At 46.6% G+C, this 22,862-nt stretch overlaps 1 protein-coding gene across 1 annotated transcript in view; it reads left to right on the top strand.

Annotated features, from left to right (window-relative positions):
* Nucleotides 1-10,221: 10,221 nt before the first annotated feature.
* The window catches only part of LOC145339030 (sterile alpha motif domain-containing protein 11-like), a gene marked incomplete at its 5' end in the record, with an annotated part of 118,141 nt that continues 105,500 nt past the window's right edge, over nt 10,222-22,862 (top strand). The window contains one exon of the mRNA XM_080183456.1: nt 10,222-10,311. Within this exon, the coding sequence (XP_080039582.1) occupies nt 10,222-10,311 (90 nt within the window). The remainder of the gene's footprint in view (nt 10,312-22,862) is intronic.

Genomic DNA, 22,862 nt, shown 5'->3' with positions numbered 1-22,862 from the left:
CTTTTTTGCTTTCTGGGGAGAAATGAAAACCACAAACCCCCGAGACCATGATAACACTCTCCCATTCTCCCAGAGGAAGCAGAGAGCCAATCGATGGCAGCCTTTCAGTCCAGTAGGACGGGCAAAACATGAGATCAATAAAAGTTATTAGCACCATTCTGTCAGATGTAATGTTGAGATTGATCACAGGGAGGGTTTCTGTATGCTGCCTGACACATACCCAGCCTGATAAAGATGACAGATTAAGGGACTCAGGAAAGGGAATTAAGGAGTCTGGCTGTCAAAGCTGTCACAGGCTGGACATTAGTGCGGATTTTTTTTCCTCTTTCTGAGCTGGGGAGGGCTGAGTGAATTGCAGGCAGACTTTTAAATGGTGTTAAGGGGTTAGCTACCACCAGGCCAAGACCGAGCTTCCCTCAGTCTCTCTGCCTGTTAGCTGCAGGGTGAAAATGCAGCAAGATTAGAGGTAGCTGCTGAGGTGGATTGGAGCAGCTTGCGAGCTATTAAATTTATTTGTTGCGCATTTTTTTTTTGTTCGGCAACATCAGTGAATATTTATCAAGCGTGCTCGCAAGAGTGGTCAAGTGGAGGCGGGTAAAACATCTTAGGTGGCCATCAGCCTCCTAACACTTCTCTCAGCTGCCCTCATCCTGTGGCAGTTTGTTTCGATGGGGTGAGAGGGAAGAAGGGGAAATCAAACCCAAAATATTTCCGCTCAAGAGCCAGGCACACATTTCCAACAAAAAAGGTTTGCGTTTTATCATTTGGATGTTCTATCCACCCCACGCTCTCTCGGAAGGTGCAAACTTGGAGAGTTGCTTTGCACAAACCAGGGACGACAGCATCATAAGAACAGTTGCAGCCCATCAGGCGGCCATTCGACCCATAGTGTCTGTGCCAGTTCCCTGCAAGAGCAACTCCGCTAGTTCCAGTCCTCTCTGCCTGTCTCCCTTGGCCCGGGGACTGCCTTCCTAACAAGGATCAGAATTCCTGTTCAAATCTCCCCTCCACCCCCATCCCTGCACAGCAACACTCGGGTCATTGTCTGCGTGGAGATTGCACATTCTCCCCATGCCTGCCTGGGTTTCCTCCTGGTGCTCCGGTTTCCTCCTACAGTCCAAAAATATGTAGGTTAGGTGGATTGGCCATGCTAAATTGCCCTTTAGTGTCCAAATATGTGTAGGTTGGGTGGATTGGCCATGCTAAATTGCCCCTTAGTGTCCAAAAATGTGTATATTAGGTGGATTGGCCATGCTAAATTGCCCCTTAGTGTCCAAAAATGTGTAGGTTAGGTAGATTGGCCATGCTAAATTGCCCTTTAGTGTCCAAAAATGTGTAGGTTATGTGGATTGGCCATAGTAAATGGCCCCTTAGTGCCCAAAAATGTGTATGTTAGGTGGATTGGCCATGCTAAATTGCCCCTTTGTGTCAGGGGGATTAGCAGATAAATAAGTGGGGTATGGGGATAGGGACTGGGTGGAATTGTTGTCCGTGCAGGCTCGATGGGCCCAATGGCCTCCTTCTGCATGGGAGGAATTGTATGATTCTATGGATAGGTAACAAGTCCTTTTTCCAGCGATTTAATCACATGATAATTAAAAAGAATATAAACTGGTGCACCATTGCAAAAGGTGGGACTGGATTCCAACTGGTGTGATGGACATGGCAGCTTCCAGAAAGCTGTGGAGAGTGCCCTTATCGCTAACCCCCTCCCCCCAATTCCTGTTGCCATGGCAATCTCCACAGGGTCTCCGACCGAGCAACTGGATTGGGATAACAACTCCGAATGGGCATACCCCCGGAAATGTCCTCACGCGACCTCCTGACTCCACTCACCCCCCCTCAGTTCACAGTCGAGCCATCTTTAGTTCATTGATGAGATTGTGAGTGTTGATGACAAGGCAGGCAGTTGTTGCTGATCCTGGTTGCCAATGAGATCGTCTCTTGGTATTTTCACAAACTAATCAATAGAAGAAGGGCTCAAAGCATTTGTTTTTGTGTAGAAAAACACTCCCATTTCTAATGGCCCCATGGTAGCCAGAATTCTCTGGACAGGGTGGCATGGTGGCGCAGTGGTTGGCGCTGCTGCCTCACAGCACCAGGACCTGGGTCCGATTTCCAGCTTGAGTCACTGACTGTGCGGAGTCTGCACATTCTCCCCATGTCTCCCCATGTTATTATTTATTCCTCTGGGTGCTCCAGTTTCCTCCCACAGTCCGAAAGACATGCTGGTTAGGTGCATTGGCCATGCTAAATTCTCCTGAACAGAGTGTGGTGACTAGGGGTTTTTCACAGTAGCTTCATTGCACTGTTAATGTAAGTCTACCTGTGGCACTAATAAAGAAGCTTTTTTTTTTAAAACCCTGCTGTCGCTTCCAATGAGATTGAAGAATTTGGAGCTCAGCCAAATCTGCATTCACTGCAGTGGAACTGGAAAATCCCAGCCACGGGTGAGGTTGGAGAATTCCAGCTGATATTTCTTCACCCGGACTTTGCTTGTAGTATTGTCTCGGAGATTAATTTTCAATTCCTGGAAAATTCCGCAGCAATCCTGAAGGGTTGGCAACCCAATACCTGAAGCTCTCTCCCTCTGGGGCCAGATAATGGTCCCTATTACATTGAAAATGGGGATGTACGCTGCCACTTCTTTAGTTCCCTGGCCAAAAGCAGTTTCTTGGTGATTATTCACTCAACTGCAGCAAGGAGCCATGAATTTTTTACTCTGGGTCGGGGAGAAGACAGGCCCTGAGTCACTGAATCCCTAAAGTGCAGAAGAGGCCATTTGGCCCATCGGGTCTGCATTGACTCTGTAAGAGTGGCTCATTCCCTGCCCTATCCCCATAACCCCACACATTTACCATTGCTAATCCACCTAATCTACACATCATGAGACACTAAGGAGCAATTTAGCATGGCCAATCTATCTAACCTGAGGGGCGACATGGTGGCACAGTGGTTAGCACTGCTGCCTCACAGCGCCAGGGACCTGGGTTCGATTCCTGGCTTGGGCCACTGTCTGTATAGAGTCTGCACGTTCTCCCTGTGTCTGCGTGAGTTTCCTCCGGGTGCTCCAGTTTCCTCCCATAGTCTGAAAGACATGCTGATTAGGCGCATTGGCCGTGCTAAACTCTCCCTCAGTGTACCCGAACAGGCGCCGGAGTGTGGCAGCTAGTTTAAAGTTTATTTATTAGTCACAACTAAGGCTTTGCATTAACACTGCAATGAAGTTACTGGGAAATTCTCCTAGTTGCCACACTTCAGGGTTAATGCCTCTAACCAGTGGACTGGGGGATTTTCACAATAACTTCATTGCAGTGAGAATGTAAGCCTACTTGTGACACTAATAAATAAACTTAAACTTAACCTGCACATGTTTGGACTGTGTGAGGAAACCGGAGCACCCGGAGGAAACCCAACGCAGATACAGGGAGAATGTGCAGGCCCCGAGGCCAGAATTGAATCTGGGCCCTTAGTGCTGTGAAGCAGGAGTGCGAACCACCATGCCAGGTCTATCACAGCCAGGATGGGGATCGGTCGCCGCACTGTTTGGCATTAATCTGATCCACATGCTAGCCACCTCGCCAACTGAGCAAACTGGCTGTCCACCAGCCCATCACATCCACTGTGACATTGCAGAGCGGGACTGAATGTAGTGTCAGATGGAATGACTCCACAACCATGTCTGTGTTTACCAGCGTGCGGCCAGCGACAGATACAGCTTTCTGTGAGTTCAGGCTCCACTCCCCTCCTGAATAAACTCATTAGAAATGCTTCAGTATCTTGAGAAGAAACTTCAAGGAATTCAATGAGTGGCACATTATGCAACTTTTTGTGTCTTCAGTCTAAACTCACGCTGGCATTCATTAATGACTAATTAATGAATGTGTTCTCATTCATTATCATTTAATTAGTACCCCAGGGTAATTAGTAAGGGAAATGGGTCCAGTTCCAGAAATTGCTTCTGCCAATTCCAAGTTGCTGTGGTTGATAAGTGTTATAGTGTCAGCTTTGCGTGTTCTTATTCTCATTTTAATATGAGTTTGGCACAGTCTGTTTCAACAATCCTGTGAAACTATCCGACCAGCTTTGAAACTTCAGCTCTTGGCAACAATGATGGAGAAAGCTGACCTCTAGGTAAACCTTAGGGTAAGCTTCCCTGAGTGGCTAACTTGTGTGACTGCGTGATCGCCAGCCAGGAGTTTGATCGCAGGTCTGCGCAGAGTTAAAAATAGAAAACACCAGGAAAAACTCAGCCAGTTAGCCAGCATCTGTGGAGAGGGAAGAAGAGTTAATGAATGTTGGCGATAGCCTATCGCTAGACTATTACTTCTGGGGATTCAGGTTCAAATCTCATCACGGCAAATAGTGGAATTTCAATTCAATAAAAATATCTAGAATTAAGAAGCTACTGATGACAATGAAACCATTGTCGGAAAAAACCCATCTGGTTCACTAATATCCTTTGGGGAAGGAAATCTGCCATCCTTACCTGAGCTGGCCTACACGTGACTCCAAAACCATAGCAATGTGGTTGACTCTCAACTGCCCTCCAAGGGCAACTAGGGAAGGACAATAAATGCCCAGCCATGTCCCATGAATTAACAAAAAAAAATTACACAAACAACCAATTTAAAATAATCAGTCAGGTTCACTTAAGCTTGATAGAAGCTACAGATATTTATGCTCAGGCTTCTGCCCCCTGGAAGCAAAAGGAACACATCCAGGCAATTTTAGACTTAAGCAAAAGGGTGGGGAGCAGTAGTTTCTGATGTGTTCTCCATGGCAATGCCTCGACCAATCAGAGTTGTCTTGCCAACTAATTAGCACCTTTTCCTCATGCAGTATAATGTGTTGCTCACTTTGAAGTTTGGTATTCTTGCATTTGTCCTGATGAGTGCAAGATGAAAAATTTTGACAGCCTGTATCTTTCTTTAGCAATACTAGAGTTAACGTTTCATGCAATCAAACATTGAAGGATTATTGACCTGAAATGTCAGTCTCATTTCTCTTCACGGATGCTGCCTGACCTGCTAGGTATTTCTGAACTGTTTTTATTTCAGATTTGCGGCACCCACAATTATTTGCTCCTGTGCTGAATTAGTTACTCTCGGTTGGATTGGCACTTTGCCAATGCCTGGGTCCCCATATAAACAACAACAAAAAATAATTGACCAGTGTTACCCGCTCCTGGTTGGTGTCTGGTGAGCCCCTTGCTAGGAATCATAGAATTTCTACAGTACAGTTGAGGCCATTCGGCCCATTGAGTCTGCACTGACTCTCTGACCCAGTAAAGTTTAATTATTAGTGTCACAAGTAAGGCTTACATTAACACTGCAATGAAGTTACTGTGAAATGCCCCTAGTCACCACATTCCAGTGCCTGTTTGGGTCAATGCTTTTAATCAGCGTGCCTTTCAGATTGTGGGAAGACCCACAGGAAACCCACGCAGACACGGAGAGAATGTGCAAACTCCACATAGACAGTGACCCAAGCCAGGAATCGAACCTTGCTCCCTGGCACTGTGAGGCAGCATTGCTAACCACTGTGCCGCCCGCAGTATCTAACCCAGTCCCTCTCCCCTGCCCTATCCATGTAACTCCCATACATTTATCATGGCTAAGCCATCGAACCTGCACATGTTGGAACGTTAAGGAACAATTTAGCATGGCCAATCCACCTAACCTGCACACCTTTGGACTGCAGGAGGAAACTGGAGCACCCGGAGGAAACCCATGCAGACATGTGGAGAACATGCAAACTCCATGCAGACCAAAATCGAACCTGGCGCTGTGAGGCAGTGGTGCTGACCCACCGTGCCATCCTGTGGCAATGTGTGGGACATCAGGTGCCAGGGGTTAAGGTCTGCTCGTTGATAGTTGCTTTGTGGTCGGGCAGCTGACTGCTGTTCTTTAATGGGTGCCATGTGTGAGAGGCTGAAGGATAGCTAATGGACTTCAGGGAGAAACTGAATTCTTAGGAAATGACTGGGGGGAAAAAGAGAGAGGCTATTTATTATTCTGCTAAACAGGCTTGTTGCTGAATCCATGGAAAATAAAAGTTGTATCGCACTTGTGCGCCAAGACCCAAGTGGCTTGCAACGTGCTGAACTACCGGAGTGATATAATGGCGGTAGTATATCATCATAACAGGATCTATCAACCTAATTCCCTGCAGTGCATCTAATAATATGGGGTCTACCACTCCTTCAGCTGCCCCGGTTAAAATGGCTCCCTAAGCAGAGTGACTAAAAGGCTACTCGTTAAACTCTTGACAACTAATGGGCCCCATATTAAAAACATAATTTACAAAACGTTCAAACTATGGATGGTGCTTTTAAGTTTTACTGCTGAGTTATTTATACCGCTCGTCCTCTGTCAACTGGAGCTCTCTCCACATTCGGAAGCCAAGAGCTTGCTATCGCTAATGTTCTTTTGACACAATTAGTTCAGCTTCTTGCGCTGCTGATTTGGAGTAGCTCATTGGGGAATGGAGCAAAAACATTGCATTTTCCAAGTGAAATTTTTCGGTGGGGGGGAAGCGGGAATTTTCTGGTCTGACCATGGCGTGTTTCTCATGGTGGGAGTCAGCGTGCCGTTGGCCGGTGGCGGGCTTTTCTGGTCCCACCACTGTCAATGGGATTTCCTACTTACTCCACCCTATGTCCATCAGGCAGGCTGTGGTGAGGGTGCACCATCGACTAGACCAGACGATCCCACTGGTGTGAATTGGAGAATCCCTACAGTGTAGAAGAAGGCCATTTGGCCCATCAAGACTGCACTGACTTGCTGAAGAGCATCACACCCAGGCTCACCCTTGGCCCGATCTCTGAACCTTGCACATCCATCATAGCTAATCCATCTAACCCACAGACCAGTGGCAATTTACCATGGCCAATCCATCTAACCCACCGACTACTGACAATTTAGCACGGCCAATCCATTTAACCTACAGACTATCCGTGGCATTGTGGTTAGCAATGTTGCCTCACAGCGCCAAGGACCTGGGTTCAGTTCCAGCCTCGGGTTGCTGTCTGCGCAGAGTTTGCACATTCTCCCTGTATCTGTGTGGGTTTCCTCCAGGTGCTCTGGTTTCCTCCCGCACTCCAAAAATGTGCGGGTTAAGTTGATTGGCTATGCTAAATTGACCCTAGTGTCGGGGGATTAGCAGGGTAAATATGTGGGGTTGCGAGAACAGGCCCTGGGTGGGATTATGCTTGGTGCAGACTCGATAGGCCAAGTTAACTCCTTTAGCACTGTAGGGAATTCTGTGATTCTTAATGCCAGACCCACGTGTAGAAATTTTGGACTCACGAGTCTCAGCGCGGCAGGCAATTTTCCGTTGCATACTTTTGGTATCTATAAGTTATAGTTGGGAATGAGGGCCTGCTGTGAGAAATGAAGATCCAGGAATGTTGGGTTAGGATGAAACCCCCGTTTTCTTTCTTTCTGTTGTTTGCACGACAGTGTTCCAGAATGACGGAACCCTTCACAGTCTCAACCCTTCCCCGACTGCTTTCTGAAAGTGATTATATTTTTGGGAGAGGGGAAAGATTTTTTTAAACTCTTCAGATTTCACGAGGCCGAAGAATTGCTCGAATTTGGTGTCTTATTCCGAGGCCAGCTCCGTTCCTGAAAGTCATCCTTTTTTCTAAACTGTCGGGAAAAAGAAGATAACTAAATTGACCCTGGCTCTGTGGCTTTTAATGACGTTACATCCATTTTCTTGCCACTTTGCTAATCTTATATTTCAAATTATATTAAAGTACACTGCCCCTTCGTCATGTTACCGGAGCCTTATAGTCCTGAACTCCTGCTGCATAAATGGTAATCATTTTAGTTCGGAAATAATTTCTCTCTTGTTTTTAAAGGTTACTAGGTGCTTGGGTTTTTAATCTCACAAGAGGGAGGGAATGTACCTTTTATGATCCATCTAATTTTTCTGAGTCTTACATGCATTTGCTTGCTTGTGTGTATGTGTGTGCACATGTTGTCCTGGCAAGCTACGGCTGCCACTCTGGTTTTGAGATAAGAATTTGTTCATTTGTAAAGCGAGTTCCCTGGGACTATCGCAGTTAGCGAGAGTTGTGCGCATTGGTTCCTTTGATACCTTGCTCCAAGTGGCTGGCTGCCATCTATGTGGAGTTTGCACGTTCTCCCCGTGTCTGCATGGGTTTCCTCCGGGTGCTCCGGTTTCCTCCCATAATCCAAAGGTGTGCGGATTAGGTGGATTGGCTATGCTAAATTGCCCCTTAGTGTCCCAATATGTGCGGGTTAGGTGGATTGACCTTGCTAAGTTGTCCCTTAGTATCCCAATATGTGTGGGTTAGATGGACTGGCCATGGTAAATTGTCCTTGGATGTCCAAAGATGTCTAGGTTAGGCAGATTGGTCATGCTAAATTGTGCCTTAGTGTCCAAAGATGTGTAGGTTAGGTGGATTGGCCATGCCAAATTGCTGCTTAGTATCCAAAGATATACAGGTTAGGGATTGGCCATGCTAATTTGCCCCTTGGTGTCAAAAGATGTGCCGGTTGGGTGGATTGACCATGCCCAATTTCCCCTTAATAGCGAAAGATGTGCAGGTTTGGTGGATTGGCCATACTAAATTGCCCCTTAGTATCCAAAGATATGCATGTTAGGTGAATTGGCCATGCAAATTGCCACTTAGTATCCAAAGATATGCATTTTAGGTGAATTGGCCATGCAAATTGCCACTTAGTATGCAAAGATATGCATTTTAGGTGAATTGGCCATGCAAATTGCCCCTTAATATCCAAAGATGTGCAGGTTAGGTGGATTGGCCATGTGAAATTGTCCCTTAGTGCGGATTAGGTGTAAGTGGTGGAAATGTGTGCAGTTACAGGGCTAGAGCTTGGGTGGGACGCTCTGTTGGGAGAGTCGGAGCAGACTCGATGGGACGAATGGCCTCCTCCTGCACTGTAGGGATTGTCTTGATTTGCGAGCAAGGATGGTGAGGGTTGGCCGCGGACGGCATCGTGGCTGGCCCGGCCCCTCGTTTCCGAAGGAGTGCACTTCCCAGCAAAGGTTAATGGGGACGCTGGCAGATTTATTTCGCCCTTTCCACCACCAACCCGCCTCAGTCTAAGAGCGCTCCAGGACAATTGCAACACCCCCTACTGTGCTGCTTGGGGCTAAGTCAGCACAAGCCAGGGATCGAAGCCACTGTGCCTTTTTTATTTCCATTTCCCCCCTCTCCCCGTGATTGTAACGCTTAACTTTGAAGGCGTGTTGGAAGGGCTGGTGTGGATTTAATAAGTGATCCGCAGCATTCTGAATTCATCAGTCAGGAGAAATGAATGCTACTGCATGTGTCAGTCTCCTCAGTTTGGTTAATAAACACCTGACAGCTGAAAATTTGTTGTTTTAAATGCGCACACTCTGGCGCTTCCTGCTCGTATGCAGCATCATGCTTTCAGTCTCACCAGTAATATTAGGGACATATTGATTTTAAATCTGTTCAGTGTATGCTGTAATTGTATATCAGAAACTGGCGTCGGGGTTAAGAGAGAGCGAGAGAGAGAGAGAGAGCCACGGATGCAAGGACTCTCCACTGCCACAGAATCAAGAGGGAGGAAAGTGAGGGCTTTTGGTGGGGGTTAAAGGGGGACAAAGAAGGTGGAACTAAACTAACGGGACTCACAAAGGGCTTTAGAACAAGGAGGGAGGATCAGAACAACATGGTGGGGGAAGGAAGCAGATTAGAGGAAGGAAATAAGTGAGGGAGCTTCTAAAAACAATCTTGAGAACGCACAGGTAAAATTGACAGCCTGGGTTATGGAGATACGGTGGTGGTGAGTGGGGGGGAGGGGGTGGGTTCATTTGTGGAGTGACCACATTTTGCGTTGCATATTATATAGCCTGTGTTGGAAGTATTTTATCCAGACAGAGAGAGAGCAAGCAAGGTCAGTTTTTTTTTAGTGTGAGCTCTCTGTTTCTCTCAGCCTTGGTGATTTAGAGATCTCAGGCGAGAGGGCAGAGGGATTAATTAGTTGAGAAAAGGGTGGGGGGGGGAATCCCTAATTTACAGCAGCGGGAAGGCAGGGAGGGGAGGGGAGGAAAGAAAAAAGAAAAAACAACTGGACCTCTGTCATGAATTTATACTGATGCACCAACATTGCAAAGCGACATAAGTCTGTGTCAAATTCAGTGGTGGTGGAAGAGAAAGTATAATGTATATTTATCTCTTTCTTTTTTACCCCACAGATGATATTATAGGGAAGAGGAGAGTATGTTCACCAAGCAACAATAGCGATTGTCCGGAAATCAAGAGGCAAAGAAGTGAGTCACCTAAGGGTAGGTGTCCAATTTTGATAAATAGCTTATAGAGAAACAGAATTACTGTTCTGTCATTTTTATTGGGGTAACATTTATTAAGTAATTTGCGCCTCCTACCCATGCCCCCCTCCATTCAATCCTCTTGTTCCTCCTTTTCCTTATTCATTTGTGGGACATGAGTGCCGTTGGCTGGGCCAGCCTTTGTTGCCCATTCCCCAGTTGCCCTTGAACTGAGTGAGAGAGAGATCCATGGGTGCAAGGACTCTCCATTGCCACAAAGCCAAGAGGGGAGGAAAGTGAGGACTTTTGGTGGGAGTTAAAGGGGGACAAAGAAGATGGAACTAAAGTAACGGGACTCACAAAGGGCTTGGGAACAAGGAGGGAGGATCAGAGCAAAATGAGAGAAGGGGGAAGATTAGAGGAAGGAAGTAGGTAAGGGAGCTTCTGAAAACTATTTTGAGAATGCACAGGCCATTTTTGACGACAGTTGAAAGCCAACCACATTGCTGTGGCTCTGGAGTCACATGAAGGTCAGACCAGGTAAGGATGACTGATTTCCTTCTCTAAAGGATATTAGTGGGTATTTCTGACAATCGACAGTGGTTTCATGGTCATCAGTAGGTTCTTAATTCCAGATATTTCTTTAATAAATTCAGATTCCATATCTGCATGGCGGATTTGAATCCAGGTCCCTGGATCATTAGCTGTGTATCTGGATTAATAGTCTAGTGATAATACCACTAGGCCATCACCTTCCCTGTGCTAGATCGAGGAATTGAGGGCTACGCTGTGGGGAAATAGCACTGGAAGGACATGAGGTCAGCATAGATCAGCCATGATGGTACTGAATGGTGGGACAGACCGCAAAGGCCTGGTGGCCTACTCCTTCTAATTCTTGTCTTCTTGTTACTGGTGAGTCCATTCCTAGGCTGTGGCCCAGGCTAACCATAACCACTTCCGTGAGAGCTACCTGGAGGGGCATGTTGGAAGATGCCACAACCATGAACAATTCAGGCGCTGATGCCTGAAGCTCATAACTGGGTATCAGACCAAGAACGTAAGAAATAGGAGCAGGAGTAGGCCATCTAGCCCTTCGAGCCTGCCCCGTCATTCAATAAGATCATGGCTGAACTGAAGTGGATCAGTTCCACTTTCCTGCTTTCCCCTGTCTATCAGAAACCTATCTACCCGTGACTTAAATATATTTAGCGAGGCAGCCTCCACCACTTCAACGGGCAGAGAATTCCAGAGATTCACCACCCTTTGAGTGAAGAAGTTCCTCCTCAACTGTGATCTAAACTGCGCCCCCCCCAGAGTAGAGGTGATGAGCCATGGAGATGCCACCATCCTCCTGGCCGGCAATGCCCGTTGCTGCCAATCGAAATCATGGAAACCATTTTGAGATGGGTCCATTTTGAAGTTACGGCCACACTTTTACAGGATTGCAGAGCTGAGGCAGCCTTTTATATAACACGCCAGACAAAATACTTTTATTTGTATCAGTCTGGAACTCTGAATGCATCTGTACTGCTGTTTTTGTTGGTCATTGTGATGAAATTTTTGGTGTTTGTAAATGGGCGGACAAAGCTGTATTTGAAGATACTTGCTTGTATGGAATTGTATTGGTCTGGTGTTAGATCACCCGAGTTTAAAATAGTCTTGCCTTGCTATATAAACTTCCTGCCCCACACAGACTGGCTACAGCTCAGGTTGATCGCTGGCCATGGAATTTTCCATCAATGGTCAGGCCCTATCACCATATGGGGAGGTGGTGGCTTAGTGGTAGTGTCACTGGACTAGCAATCCAGAGATCCAGCACAAGATTTGGGGACCTGGGTTCGAATCCCACCACAGCAGACGGTGAAATTTGAATTCAATGAAAAACAAACTCTGGAATGATGATCATGAAACCATTGTCGGAAAAACCCATCTGGGTCTCTAACGTCCTTTAGGGAAGGAAATGTGCCATCCTTACCTGGCCTGGCCTACGTGTGACTCCAGCCCTACAGCAATGGTCAACCCTCAAATGCTCCCTAAAGTGGAGAGCAGTTAGGGATGGACAATAAATGTTTAGTAAGAAGTCTCACAACACCAGGTTGAAGTCCAACAGATTTCCCAGCCAATGAGCCCATGTACCCAAGAAAAATAGAATTTAAAGAAAATCACCATTAGGAATGTGAATGGACATCTAACAGAACTGGAACTTTATTTGGCTTTGAGTAATGGGCCTCTGCTCCGAACTGGTTAAAACTTCTAAACTGGTCCCTCGTTCTTTGTTAAGTCAATGAGTCGATTGTTACAAACAACTGGAGAACATAAGAACTAGGAGCAGGAGTAGGCCACCTGGCCCCTCGAGCCTGCTCCACCATTCAATAAGATCATGGCTGATCTTTTCATGGACTCAGCTCCACTTACCCGCCTGCTCACCACAACTCTTAATTTCTCTACTGTACAAAAATCTATATATCCTTGTCTTAAAAACATCCAATGAGGTAGCCTAAGCTGCTTCACTGGGCAGGGAATGCCATACATTCACAACCCTTTAGATGAAGAAGTTCCTCCTCAACTCAATCCTAAATCTGCTCCCCCTTATTTTGAGGCCATGCCCCTTAGTTCTAGTAAATGACCCAACGTAGCTTTGGATCAGAACCTTTAATAATCAGAGTGGGTCAGTGGGGGAGTATAAGAAATAGAGGCAGGAGTGGAACAAGTGGCCCCTTGAACCTCTTCATTGACCTTAATTCCACTTCCCCTCACTTTCCATATCTCGGAAATAGAGCAAAAATCCGTATATCTCAACCTTAAATAAATTGGAAAATGAAGCATCTTGTACAACTGCACAAGACATTGGTGAGGCCATATTTGGAGCACTGTGTACAATTCTGATCGCCATGCTGTGGAAAGTATGTTACTAAACTGGAAAGGGCACAAAAAGGGATTTGCAAAGATGTTACGGGACTGGAAGGTTTGAATTATAAGGAAAGGCTGGATAGGCTGGGACTTCTTTCCCTGGAGCATAGGAGGGTGAGGGGTGATCTTAGCGAGGTTTATAAAATCATGGGGGGTGTAGTTAAGCTGAATTGCTAAGGTCTTTTCCCCAGGGTAGGTGAGTCAAAACTAGAGGGCACAGGTTTAAGATGAGAAGGGAAAGATTTGAAAGGGCCCTGATGGGCTACTTTTTCCACACAGAGGGTGGAGTGTGTATGGAATGAGCTGCCAGAGGAGGTGGTAGAGGCGGATACAATTACAACATTTGAAAGACGTTTAGACAGGGACATGGATGGGAAAGGTTTAGATGGATATGAGCCAAATGTAGGCAAATGGGACTAGTTCAGTTTAGGAAACCTGGTCGGATGGACGAGTTAGGCCAAAGGGCCTGTTTCTTTGCTGTATATCTCCATGACTCATCCACAATCCCCATCCAGGTTGAAGAACTTCACAGATTCACCAGCCGCTGAGTGGAAAGAGTTCTCCTCACCTCTTAAATGATTGATCCCTTTTATCCTGAGACTTTCCATCTGGGGGGGAAACAACCTCTCAGCATCTACCTCATCAATCCTCTTCAGAATCTTGTATCTCTCAATGGTATCGTCTCTAAACTGCAGAGAGTTATAAGCCCAGTTGACACAACCTTTCATGCCAGGGGCCAGTCTACTCAACCTTTACAGGACCAACTCCAATGCAAGTATATTCTTCCTGAAATGTGGGGAACAAAGGGGACGGCACAGTGGTTAGCACTGCTGCCTCACGGTGCCATGTTCAAACCCGGCATTTGGTGACTGTCTGCATGGAGTTTGCACATTCTCCCCATGTCTGCGTGGGTTTCCTCTGGGTGTTCCAGTTTCCTCCCACAGTCCAAAGATGTGCGGGTTAGGTGGATTGGTCGTGCTAAATTAACCCGAGTGTCGGGGGATTAGCAGAGTAAATGAGTGGGGTTACGGGGATAGGGCCTGGCTGGGATTGTGGTTGGTGCAGATTGGCTGGGCCGAATGGCCTCCTTCCTTCCTCCAGTAGGGATTCTGATTCCTTGGAATATAAACCAGGAACAGGGAGATGTTACTCTCGGTGTTCTTTATCTCTTTTTCTTAGTTTTGCTTTTCTTTATACCCTCTCTGATGAGACCTTGTCACTCGTAGCCTAGAAACTGCCTAGGACGGAGGTCACCATTCTCAGTACAAAGGCGAGTGCTTAGTATTTTGATGCTTTTGGGTGCGTGTGATCTCATAAAGGAGAAGGAAGCAGGAGAGGAGCATTGCTGCATTTTTAAAATAAACTCGTGCAAGCTCACTTAAAAAAGAGTGATTGACTGAATTTCAGAATGTTGCTTAGTAACTATCAGCCGGATGGCCCAGATGCTGTCTTGTTTCGGAACATTTTCAAAGGATCTGGCACAGAACTCCCAATGTGCAGTGCCGAACTGCAGAAAAATAGACGAAAGCAGCATCAGAATGGGAAAGGAAGTCAAGTAGAAGGGTTCAGCCCACAGGGTATTAAACCAGTGGAATAAATTACCAGGGAAGGCAGTGGAAGTAAGCAGCGCAAATGATTTTGAGAAGCAATTTGATGCGTTTTCTGGGGGTTGAGGGAATGTGGTGAGAAGTCACACATTTACTCGGGCTGATCTATAATAGTCTCTCATCTTCGCAGTTAATGTTAAATCAGAAAAATAGACAAGAGACTACCGGAGGTGAAAATGCTGGGTTGGATTTATTAAAAGAAAGAATTCAGTGTTGAAGGAGAGCACGGTGGCACAGTGGTTAGCACTGCTGCCTCACAGCGCCAGGGACCCCGGGTTCGACTCTCAGCTTGGGTCACTGCCTGTGTGGAGTCTGCATGTTCTCCCCGTGTCTGCGTGGGTTTTCTCCAGGTGCTCCAGTTTCCTCCCACACTCCAAAGATATGCGGGTTAGGTTGACTGGCGGTGCTAAATTGACACTAGTGTCAGGGGATTGAAGGGTAAATATGTGGGGTTACAGGAATAGGGATCGGATGGGATTGTTGTAGGGGCAGAATTGATGGGCTGAACGGCCTCCTGCACTGTAGGAATTCTATGATTCTGTTCTAAGCATACTATTTATAGAGAAGGAAAGAAGAAAGTGCAGGAAGGAGTGTTACAGTCATAGCTAGGGTGTAGAGAAAGATCAACTTAGTGCGAAGTAGGTCCATTCAAAAGTCTGACAGCAGCAAAGAAGTCAGTTGGTGCGTGACCTCGGACTTTTTCTCAACAGAAGAAAGTGGAAGGGAGTCTGGTTGTGGAGGGGTGAGGGGGGCGTTGAAGAGCACGGAGAGTGGCTGCCCCCACAAGGGATTGGGGCGAGGTGGGGGGAAGGTGATGGAGGCGAGATGTGTCCAAATCCACCAGAACTCAAGAGGGATCAAACCTTTTAGAGCTGAGAGGAGGGAAACTTACTTCCTTGAGGGTTGTGGATTTTTGGAATTTGCTACCACACGTGGGAGTCTCCATTGATGAATGTATTTAAAACTGAGATTTTGCTCTCACGGGGAATCGAGGGACGGAGGGGCAAGGGGGGAAATGAGGAAGATCAGCCTTGTTCATATCAAAAGATGGGATAGACCTGAGGGCTATTCTGTGGTACACATCCATAGTATACTACTAGTTGCTCCTATTTCTTATGATCAGTTCTCAGTTGTATATCATTAACGACTGCTGAAGAGTGTGTGTTTGGATTTTGGAGTATTGATTGAGACACTTCTCCAGGTTCAAAATCTTGCTGCCAGTTGCTATCGAAGTTGCAACGGAAAGACAGTAATAAGATGCTGGACGGGAACCAGTATCCTATGGACCTGTCCCACAATATGAGTCAGTGCTTGCGGTAGAAAAATAACACCTTCTCCTTCCTGCTTGGTGTGGCTTATTGACAACGTTTGCTGGCCACCCAGGTTGAAAGACATGAATCTTATTTCCAGCCCCATTGCTGGCGTCATCCCTGGAATGGGTCTGTTCGCAGCTCATAATGAGGGGTGGGGGGGGAGAACTGAGGTTGCAAACCTTTAATTGGCGGCATGGTAGCACAGTGGGTAGCACTGCTGCTTCACAGCTCCAGGGACCTGGGTTCGATTCCCAGTTTAGGTCACTCTGTGTGGAGTTTGCACATTCTCCCCATGTCTGCATGGGTTTCCTCCGGGTGCTCCGGTTTCCTCCCACAGTCCAAAGATGTAGGGGTTAGGTTGATTACCCATTCTAAAGTTACCCCTTAGTGCCCTGAGATGTGTAGGTTAGAGGGATTAGCAGGTACATGTGTACGGATATGGGGGTAGGGCCTGGGTGGGATTATGGTCAGTGCAGATTCAATGGGCTAGATGGCCTCTTTCTACACTGTAAGGTTTCTATGATTCTATGAATGTCAGTAGATCACAAGTGTATCTTGCCCCATTCAGTTTAGAATCATAGAATCCCCACAGTGCAGAAGGAGGCCATTCAGCCCATCAAGCCTGCACAGACAAGAATCCCAGCCAACCCTTATTCCTGTAATCCCACCTATATACCCTGCTGAACTCCCCGGCACTAAGAGCGGATTTTCTGGCCACACTTGCCCCAAGACTGGAAAATCCCACCCAACGTCAATGGATCTTTACATGGTCAGCCCCCGCCCACTACGATTCCCGTGGAGGGTGGGATGGGAATTAATGGTCATTTTAGCACAGCCAATCCACCTAACTCGCACAGCATGGGCGGCACAGTGGCATAGTGGTTAGCACTGCTGCCTCACGGTGCCAGGGACAATTGGTAGAATTCCAGCCTTGTCTATGTGGAGTTTACATATTCCACCCCGTGTCTGCGTGGGTTTCCTCCGGGTGCTCTCGTTTCTACCCACACTCTAAAGCTGTGCGGGTTAGGTTGATTGGCCGCGCTAAGTTGACCATTAATGTCAAGGGGACTAGCTAGGGTAAATACATGGGGTTACGGGGATAGGGCCTGGTTGGAATTGTTGTTGGTGCAGGATCCTAGGAACCCTACAGTGCGGAAGAAGGCCATTCAGCCCATCGAGTCTGCACTGACAACAATCCCACCTTGGCCCTGTCCCCATAACCCCACGTATTTATCCCACTAATCTGTGCATCTCAGGACATTAAAGAGCAATTCAGCAAGGCCAATGCACCTAACCCGCACAGATTCAGACTGTGGGAGGAAACCGGAGCACCTGGAATCAGTGATCTTGATGGGTCGAATGGCCTCCCTCTGCACTGTAGGGATTCTGTGATCTTTGGACTTTGAAAAGAAACTGGAGGAAACCCACGCAGACACGGGGAGAACATGCAGGCTCCAAACAAGATAGCCACCCAAGGCTGAAATTGAACCCGGCTCCCTGGCGCTGTGAGACAGCCGTGCTAACCGCTGTGCCATCCAGTTTAATAGCTATCGGAGGCGTTTGTGAGATCAGAAACAGGATGGGTTCTAACTGGGCGCTTGTTCTACACCCACTCTGGATTGACGTCAGTGGAGTGTAGTCAGGATGTTGAAATGTGTTTGAACGAAACTGGCCTCATTCCTGTTGGGAGGGGAAAGCTGGGGTGGTGGGGGGGGGGCCGCATTAGCCAATAACCCCCTCAATGATCCTTGAAGAATTTAATTTCTGTGTGTCGAAGGTGGAGATCGAAGAGGTGGGAGTAAGGTAGTGGAAAAGTGATTTCAGGGTCACTGGTCTCTGATGCATGAAGTTAAATTGCAATTTTATTGAGTAGGATTTTCAGCTATTGAATGCTGCAGGTTGGTTTGTTTGTTCAGCGTAACCATACGTCAGTGGCCTTGGTGATTTTATTACATTAATATTAGAACTAAGCCAGTTCCAGACAGTGTGGAGGCAGTTAATATAATGCTGAAAAGAATTTGGACATTGTGACAGTTCCAGTGCCTGAATCCCCAACACTCGGATCAGTGCTTGAATTGGAGCCTTTTGATTCCATTGTCCTGAGTTGGAAATTCTCTCTGCTCCTTGACAACACTAACAACCTGCATTTATGTGGCGCCCTTAACACGGTTAAGTATCCCAAGCTGCTTCACGGGAGCAAAATGAAACAAAAATTTAAGAACCCAGCCACGGAAGTGGATATTAGGATGGATAACCAAAAGCTGGGCTCAAGAGCGAGGTTTTAAGGAAGGGCTTTAAGCCCAGTAAGAAGTCATGCAAAACTAAGTTAAAGTCCAACAGGTTTATTTGGTGGCACAAGCTTTTGGAGCGCTGCTCCTTCATCAGGTGAGATTCACTTGATGAGGGAGCAGTGCTCCGAAAGCTCGTGCCACCAATAAACCTGTTGGACTTTAACCTGGTGTTGTGAGGCTTCTTACTGGGCTGGAAGCAGAACTGGGAGCAAGACAGGAAATCCAAAGCTTTGGTCCAGGTATCCCAGAACAGAACCACCAGTGATGTGACTTGGGATACATAGGAGGCCAGATATGAAGGAGCACTGATATCACTGAGAGTTACAGAGCTGGAGTGGCACAGTGGATAGCACTGCTGCCTCACAGCGCCAGGGACCCGGGTTCGATTCTGGCCTTGGGTGACTGTCTACGTGGAGTCAGCAAGTTGTCTGCCTGGGTTTCCCCCAGATGCTCCGGTTTCCTCCCAAGAAGTCCTGGTTAACTGGATTGGCTAAATTGCTCCTTAGTGTCCAAAGTGTGTTGATTAGTGAGGTTAAGAGGTGGGGTTATGGGGATAGGACCTTCTGTTGGAGAGGCTGAATGGCCTCCTGCATGTTGGGGATTCTATGAATCAGTCAAGAAGCTTAGAATTGGGCAGGAGGCTTTTGAAAACAAGGATGAGAATTTCAGAAATGAAATCATTAGAGGCAGAGAGTTTTATAGCAGAGAAAGAGACCCATCGGCCCATTGTATCTGTGCTAGCCATGAAACACTGATCTATTCTATTCCCATTTTCCAGCACTTGCCAGATGAGGAAGCCAGCAGCATAGAGATTGGAACAGCCCGAGTCTAGAGAGAACAAAAGTATGGATGGAGACTGAAGGTGTAATAAGCCCTTGGAGGCAGAAGCCCCTTCACCAAAATCCTTTTATTTACCAGTCAGACAACAGCATACAGAGTGCTATCAGTCTGCAGTCTACATTGGGAGTGCCAGAGGAACTGACACGCCTGATTAAAGCTCCCTGATTGGCCCATCAATTTGATCCTTAATCAAGGACATCTTTTGGTGTCCAAACAAATAAACAAAATCAAATTAACTTAAGGACAACTCAAAAGGAGCAGCTCCCTAAAAGGAGGGGAACCGCCCAACGCAAAAGATAAAGCAGAAAGGAAACTTAAAACACCAAATTAAAATATGATTAAAGGGATCAGTAATACACCCCAATCCCTGCGGTGCCCAGCGGGCACGGAAGGCATCAACTGTGCAATCCTTAATCAGGGAGTTTATGTTCAAACAGGCCAACCTCAATTGTCTGATTAAAGTCATTACAGAACGGCTGAACGTTCACTGGTTTTGGGAGCATCTCTTGTCCAGGGGAGGATGTAGAGGCTGGCCAGGCAGAGAGGATAAGTTAGCCATTGCAGCAATGATGCTGGGTGATTGGTCAATGTAGGGAGCGCTGTGTCTCAGCCGGAAAGAAGCGGCTGTGTTCTCGGTGGTAGAATTAATAATGGCGAGAGGGGAAAAAGCCAACACAGGATACTTGTCGTAACACGCAGGCTCGATGAGGCGGGGTTTGCGATTGGGTGACCTTTGGCTTGCTTTACTCATGAGTTCCATAAGTACAAGCATGTTCCAGACCTGACTCATCAGGTCTCTCAGCCCACACTATGTTATGCATCCATTTTTTTAACAGCCCCAGGTTAATTGAAAAATATAAATTACAACTGTTTAAAGAGTTTTGTTCATAAAACTAGTTATCCAGTGGAGTTGCCGATAGTTATAATTGAAGAGTGTACTGGGGCTTTCTTTGGATTGGTTCACACGCGCTGCCATTGCATATTATAATAAATATACTGTGACTGATAAATACATTGAGTGACGTGTGTGTCACCCAATAAAAACGTCAACCATAGTACATTTATGTGTGTAATAAAATGTTATTTTACTATAGGATTATTCAGTATGCAATAGAATCATAGAGTCCCTACAGTGCAGAAGAAGGCCATTCGGCCCATTGCGTCTGCATCAACTCTCTCTCAGAGCATCTTACTCAAGCTCATCCCTCTGCCCTATCTCCATTGCGCTGCGCATTGACCCCGCTAATACCCCTAACCTATACGTCCTGGGATGATAAGGGACAATTTAGCATGGCCAATCCGCCTAACCTGCACATCTTTGCACACTAAGGGACAACTTAACATGGCCAATCCACTTATCCTGCATATCTTTGAACACGAGGGGGCAATTTAGCATGGCCAATCCACCTAACCTGTTAGCGTGTAACCGTCAACAACTTTGTATTGGATGTGACTAATGTTAACAAGCTGTAAAGGTCAGCTGACCCAATTAACTATGGAACCAATTACAGAAATGATGTGATGGTCAGCTGACTCACTATAAATGAGAACTTGTTGGGAATTGTAGGGAGCTTGGAGTGGCCCAGGGTGAGGCCCCATGTTTGGAGTAATGAAGTTTCTTTATTAAACTTTCTTTGATTTATATGTTAAAGTAAGTTTTGTTATGTTTTATAGTCTGCATTTGAAGAGTTCCTTCTGAAGAAAGATAACCTACATATCTTTGGACATTAAGGGACAATTTAGCATGGGCAGTTCGCATGGTGGCACAGTGGTTAGCACTGCTGCCTCACAGTGCCAGGGATCTGAGCTCCATTTCTGGCTTGGGTCACTGTCTATGCAGAGTCCGCATGTTGTCCGTGTCTGAGTGGGTTTCGTCTGGGTGCTCCGGTTTCCTCCCACTGTGCGAAAGACGTGCTGGTTAGGTGCACTGGTCATGCTAAATTCTCCCTCAGTGTACCTGAACAGGCGCTGGAGCGTGGCGACTAAGGGATTTTCACAGTAACTTCATTACAATGTTAATGTAAGCCTTCTGGTGACAAATAAATAAAACATTAGCCTGGACTTCTTGGAAGGAAACTGGAGGTGACCCACGGGGAGAAAGTGCAGACTCCACACAGACAGTGAGGCTAACCACTGGGCCGCCTTGTCACGTCTAGTCAATCTCCTGTGGAAGTGTGGAATATATGTAGCCCAGGACATTTAGCGGGATTGCTCACTGATTGAAAGAACAGGAGTTTGAGCATGTTCGACCGGTATCTGGTGAAACTCAGCTTCAGATTCGGCCAAATTGGGAAAACAAAAATGAGTGATGTCTATGGGGAGGTAAAAGGTCACCAGGCAAGGGAAGTAACAGGAGGTCAGGAGAGAAGCAAAGATTTTGTTTAAATTGATGCGAGTCTGAATGTGTGGAAGGGGTTTGTCAGAAAGGCGAGAGGAAGGAAGAAGGCTGGAGGCAACATTGGAAAGTGAATCTCACCGGCGCGAGACACTGGTTGGACTCTGGAGCAGAATGGTAGGAATAGTGGCAAATTAACGGGTAACTTTTCATAAAGTTAGGTGGAACTTTTGGTAAACTTTTTAATGAGCGTGTTATTAATGTTGCCCTGCTAATTAGACATCTCGTTCAGAAAGTAAAAATGTCCCCAGGAATCTGTCAAAGAAATAATTGCAGTGACATAATTCTCTTCAGGTGAGTGCTTTAGCAATCACTGTTTCACCAAATCAGTGAGATGGTGTTATTGTTTTAGCTAATGAGAAAAGTGCATCTTTTTCAACCCTGGCCTTAATGTGCCAACAATTCAGATTTAATGTGTGATACAGAGGGAAACAGGACTCTTCATTATACGAGAGTCGACCTCCCGTGGCATTGCTCATGGATGGAGTGGGGGCTGAAGCACGGTTACAACGTTTCCCTTCGGAACCTGGTTTGCTCTGGCTCAGACTAGTCTTTTCCACACGAGAGAAGGTCCCGAGTTGACAAAAGGCCAATTATTGATGTTTGTGATTCTATGATTATTGGAAGTTAGATTGGCAGCTGCTTGGCCACTCGATCTGTTCGCTCCGGAAATGTTTTAGAACATAGAACATTACAGCGCAGTACAGGCCGTTCAGCCCTCGATGTTGGTTCCACTGGTCGGTGCAATCTAATGACCCTCTAACCTAAACTATTCCAGTGTTATCCATATGCCTACCCACTGACCATTTGAGCACCCTTAAAGTTGGCAAGTCCACCACTGCTGCAGGCAGGGCATTCCACGCCCTTACTACCCTCTGAGTAAAGAACCTACCTCTGACATCTGTCCTATAATTACCACCCCTTAATTTAAAGCTATGTCCCCTCGTGTTAGCCATCACCATCCGAGGAAAAAGGCTCTCACTATCCACCCTACCTAACCCTCTGATCACCTTGTATGACTCAATTAGGTCCCTCTTAACCTTCTTCTCTCTAATGAAAATAACCTCAAGTCCCTCAGCCTTTCCTCATAAGACCTTCCCACCATACTAGGCAACATCCTAGTAAACCTCCTCTGCACCCTTTCCAATGCCTCCACATCCTTCTTTATAATGCGGCGACTAGAACTGTACGCAATACTCCAAGTGCGGCTGCA

Source organism: Carcharhinus amblyrhynchos, unplaced genomic scaffold (genome assembly GCF_965287045.1).
Source record: "Carcharhinus amblyrhynchos unplaced genomic scaffold, sCarAmb.v2.hapA chromosome_292, whole genome shotgun sequence".
Lineage (NCBI taxonomy): Eukaryota > Metazoa > Chordata > Chondrichthyes > Carcharhiniformes > Carcharhinidae > Carcharhinus > Carcharhinus amblyrhynchos.
This window is presented reverse-complemented; position numbering and strand designations above follow the sequence as displayed.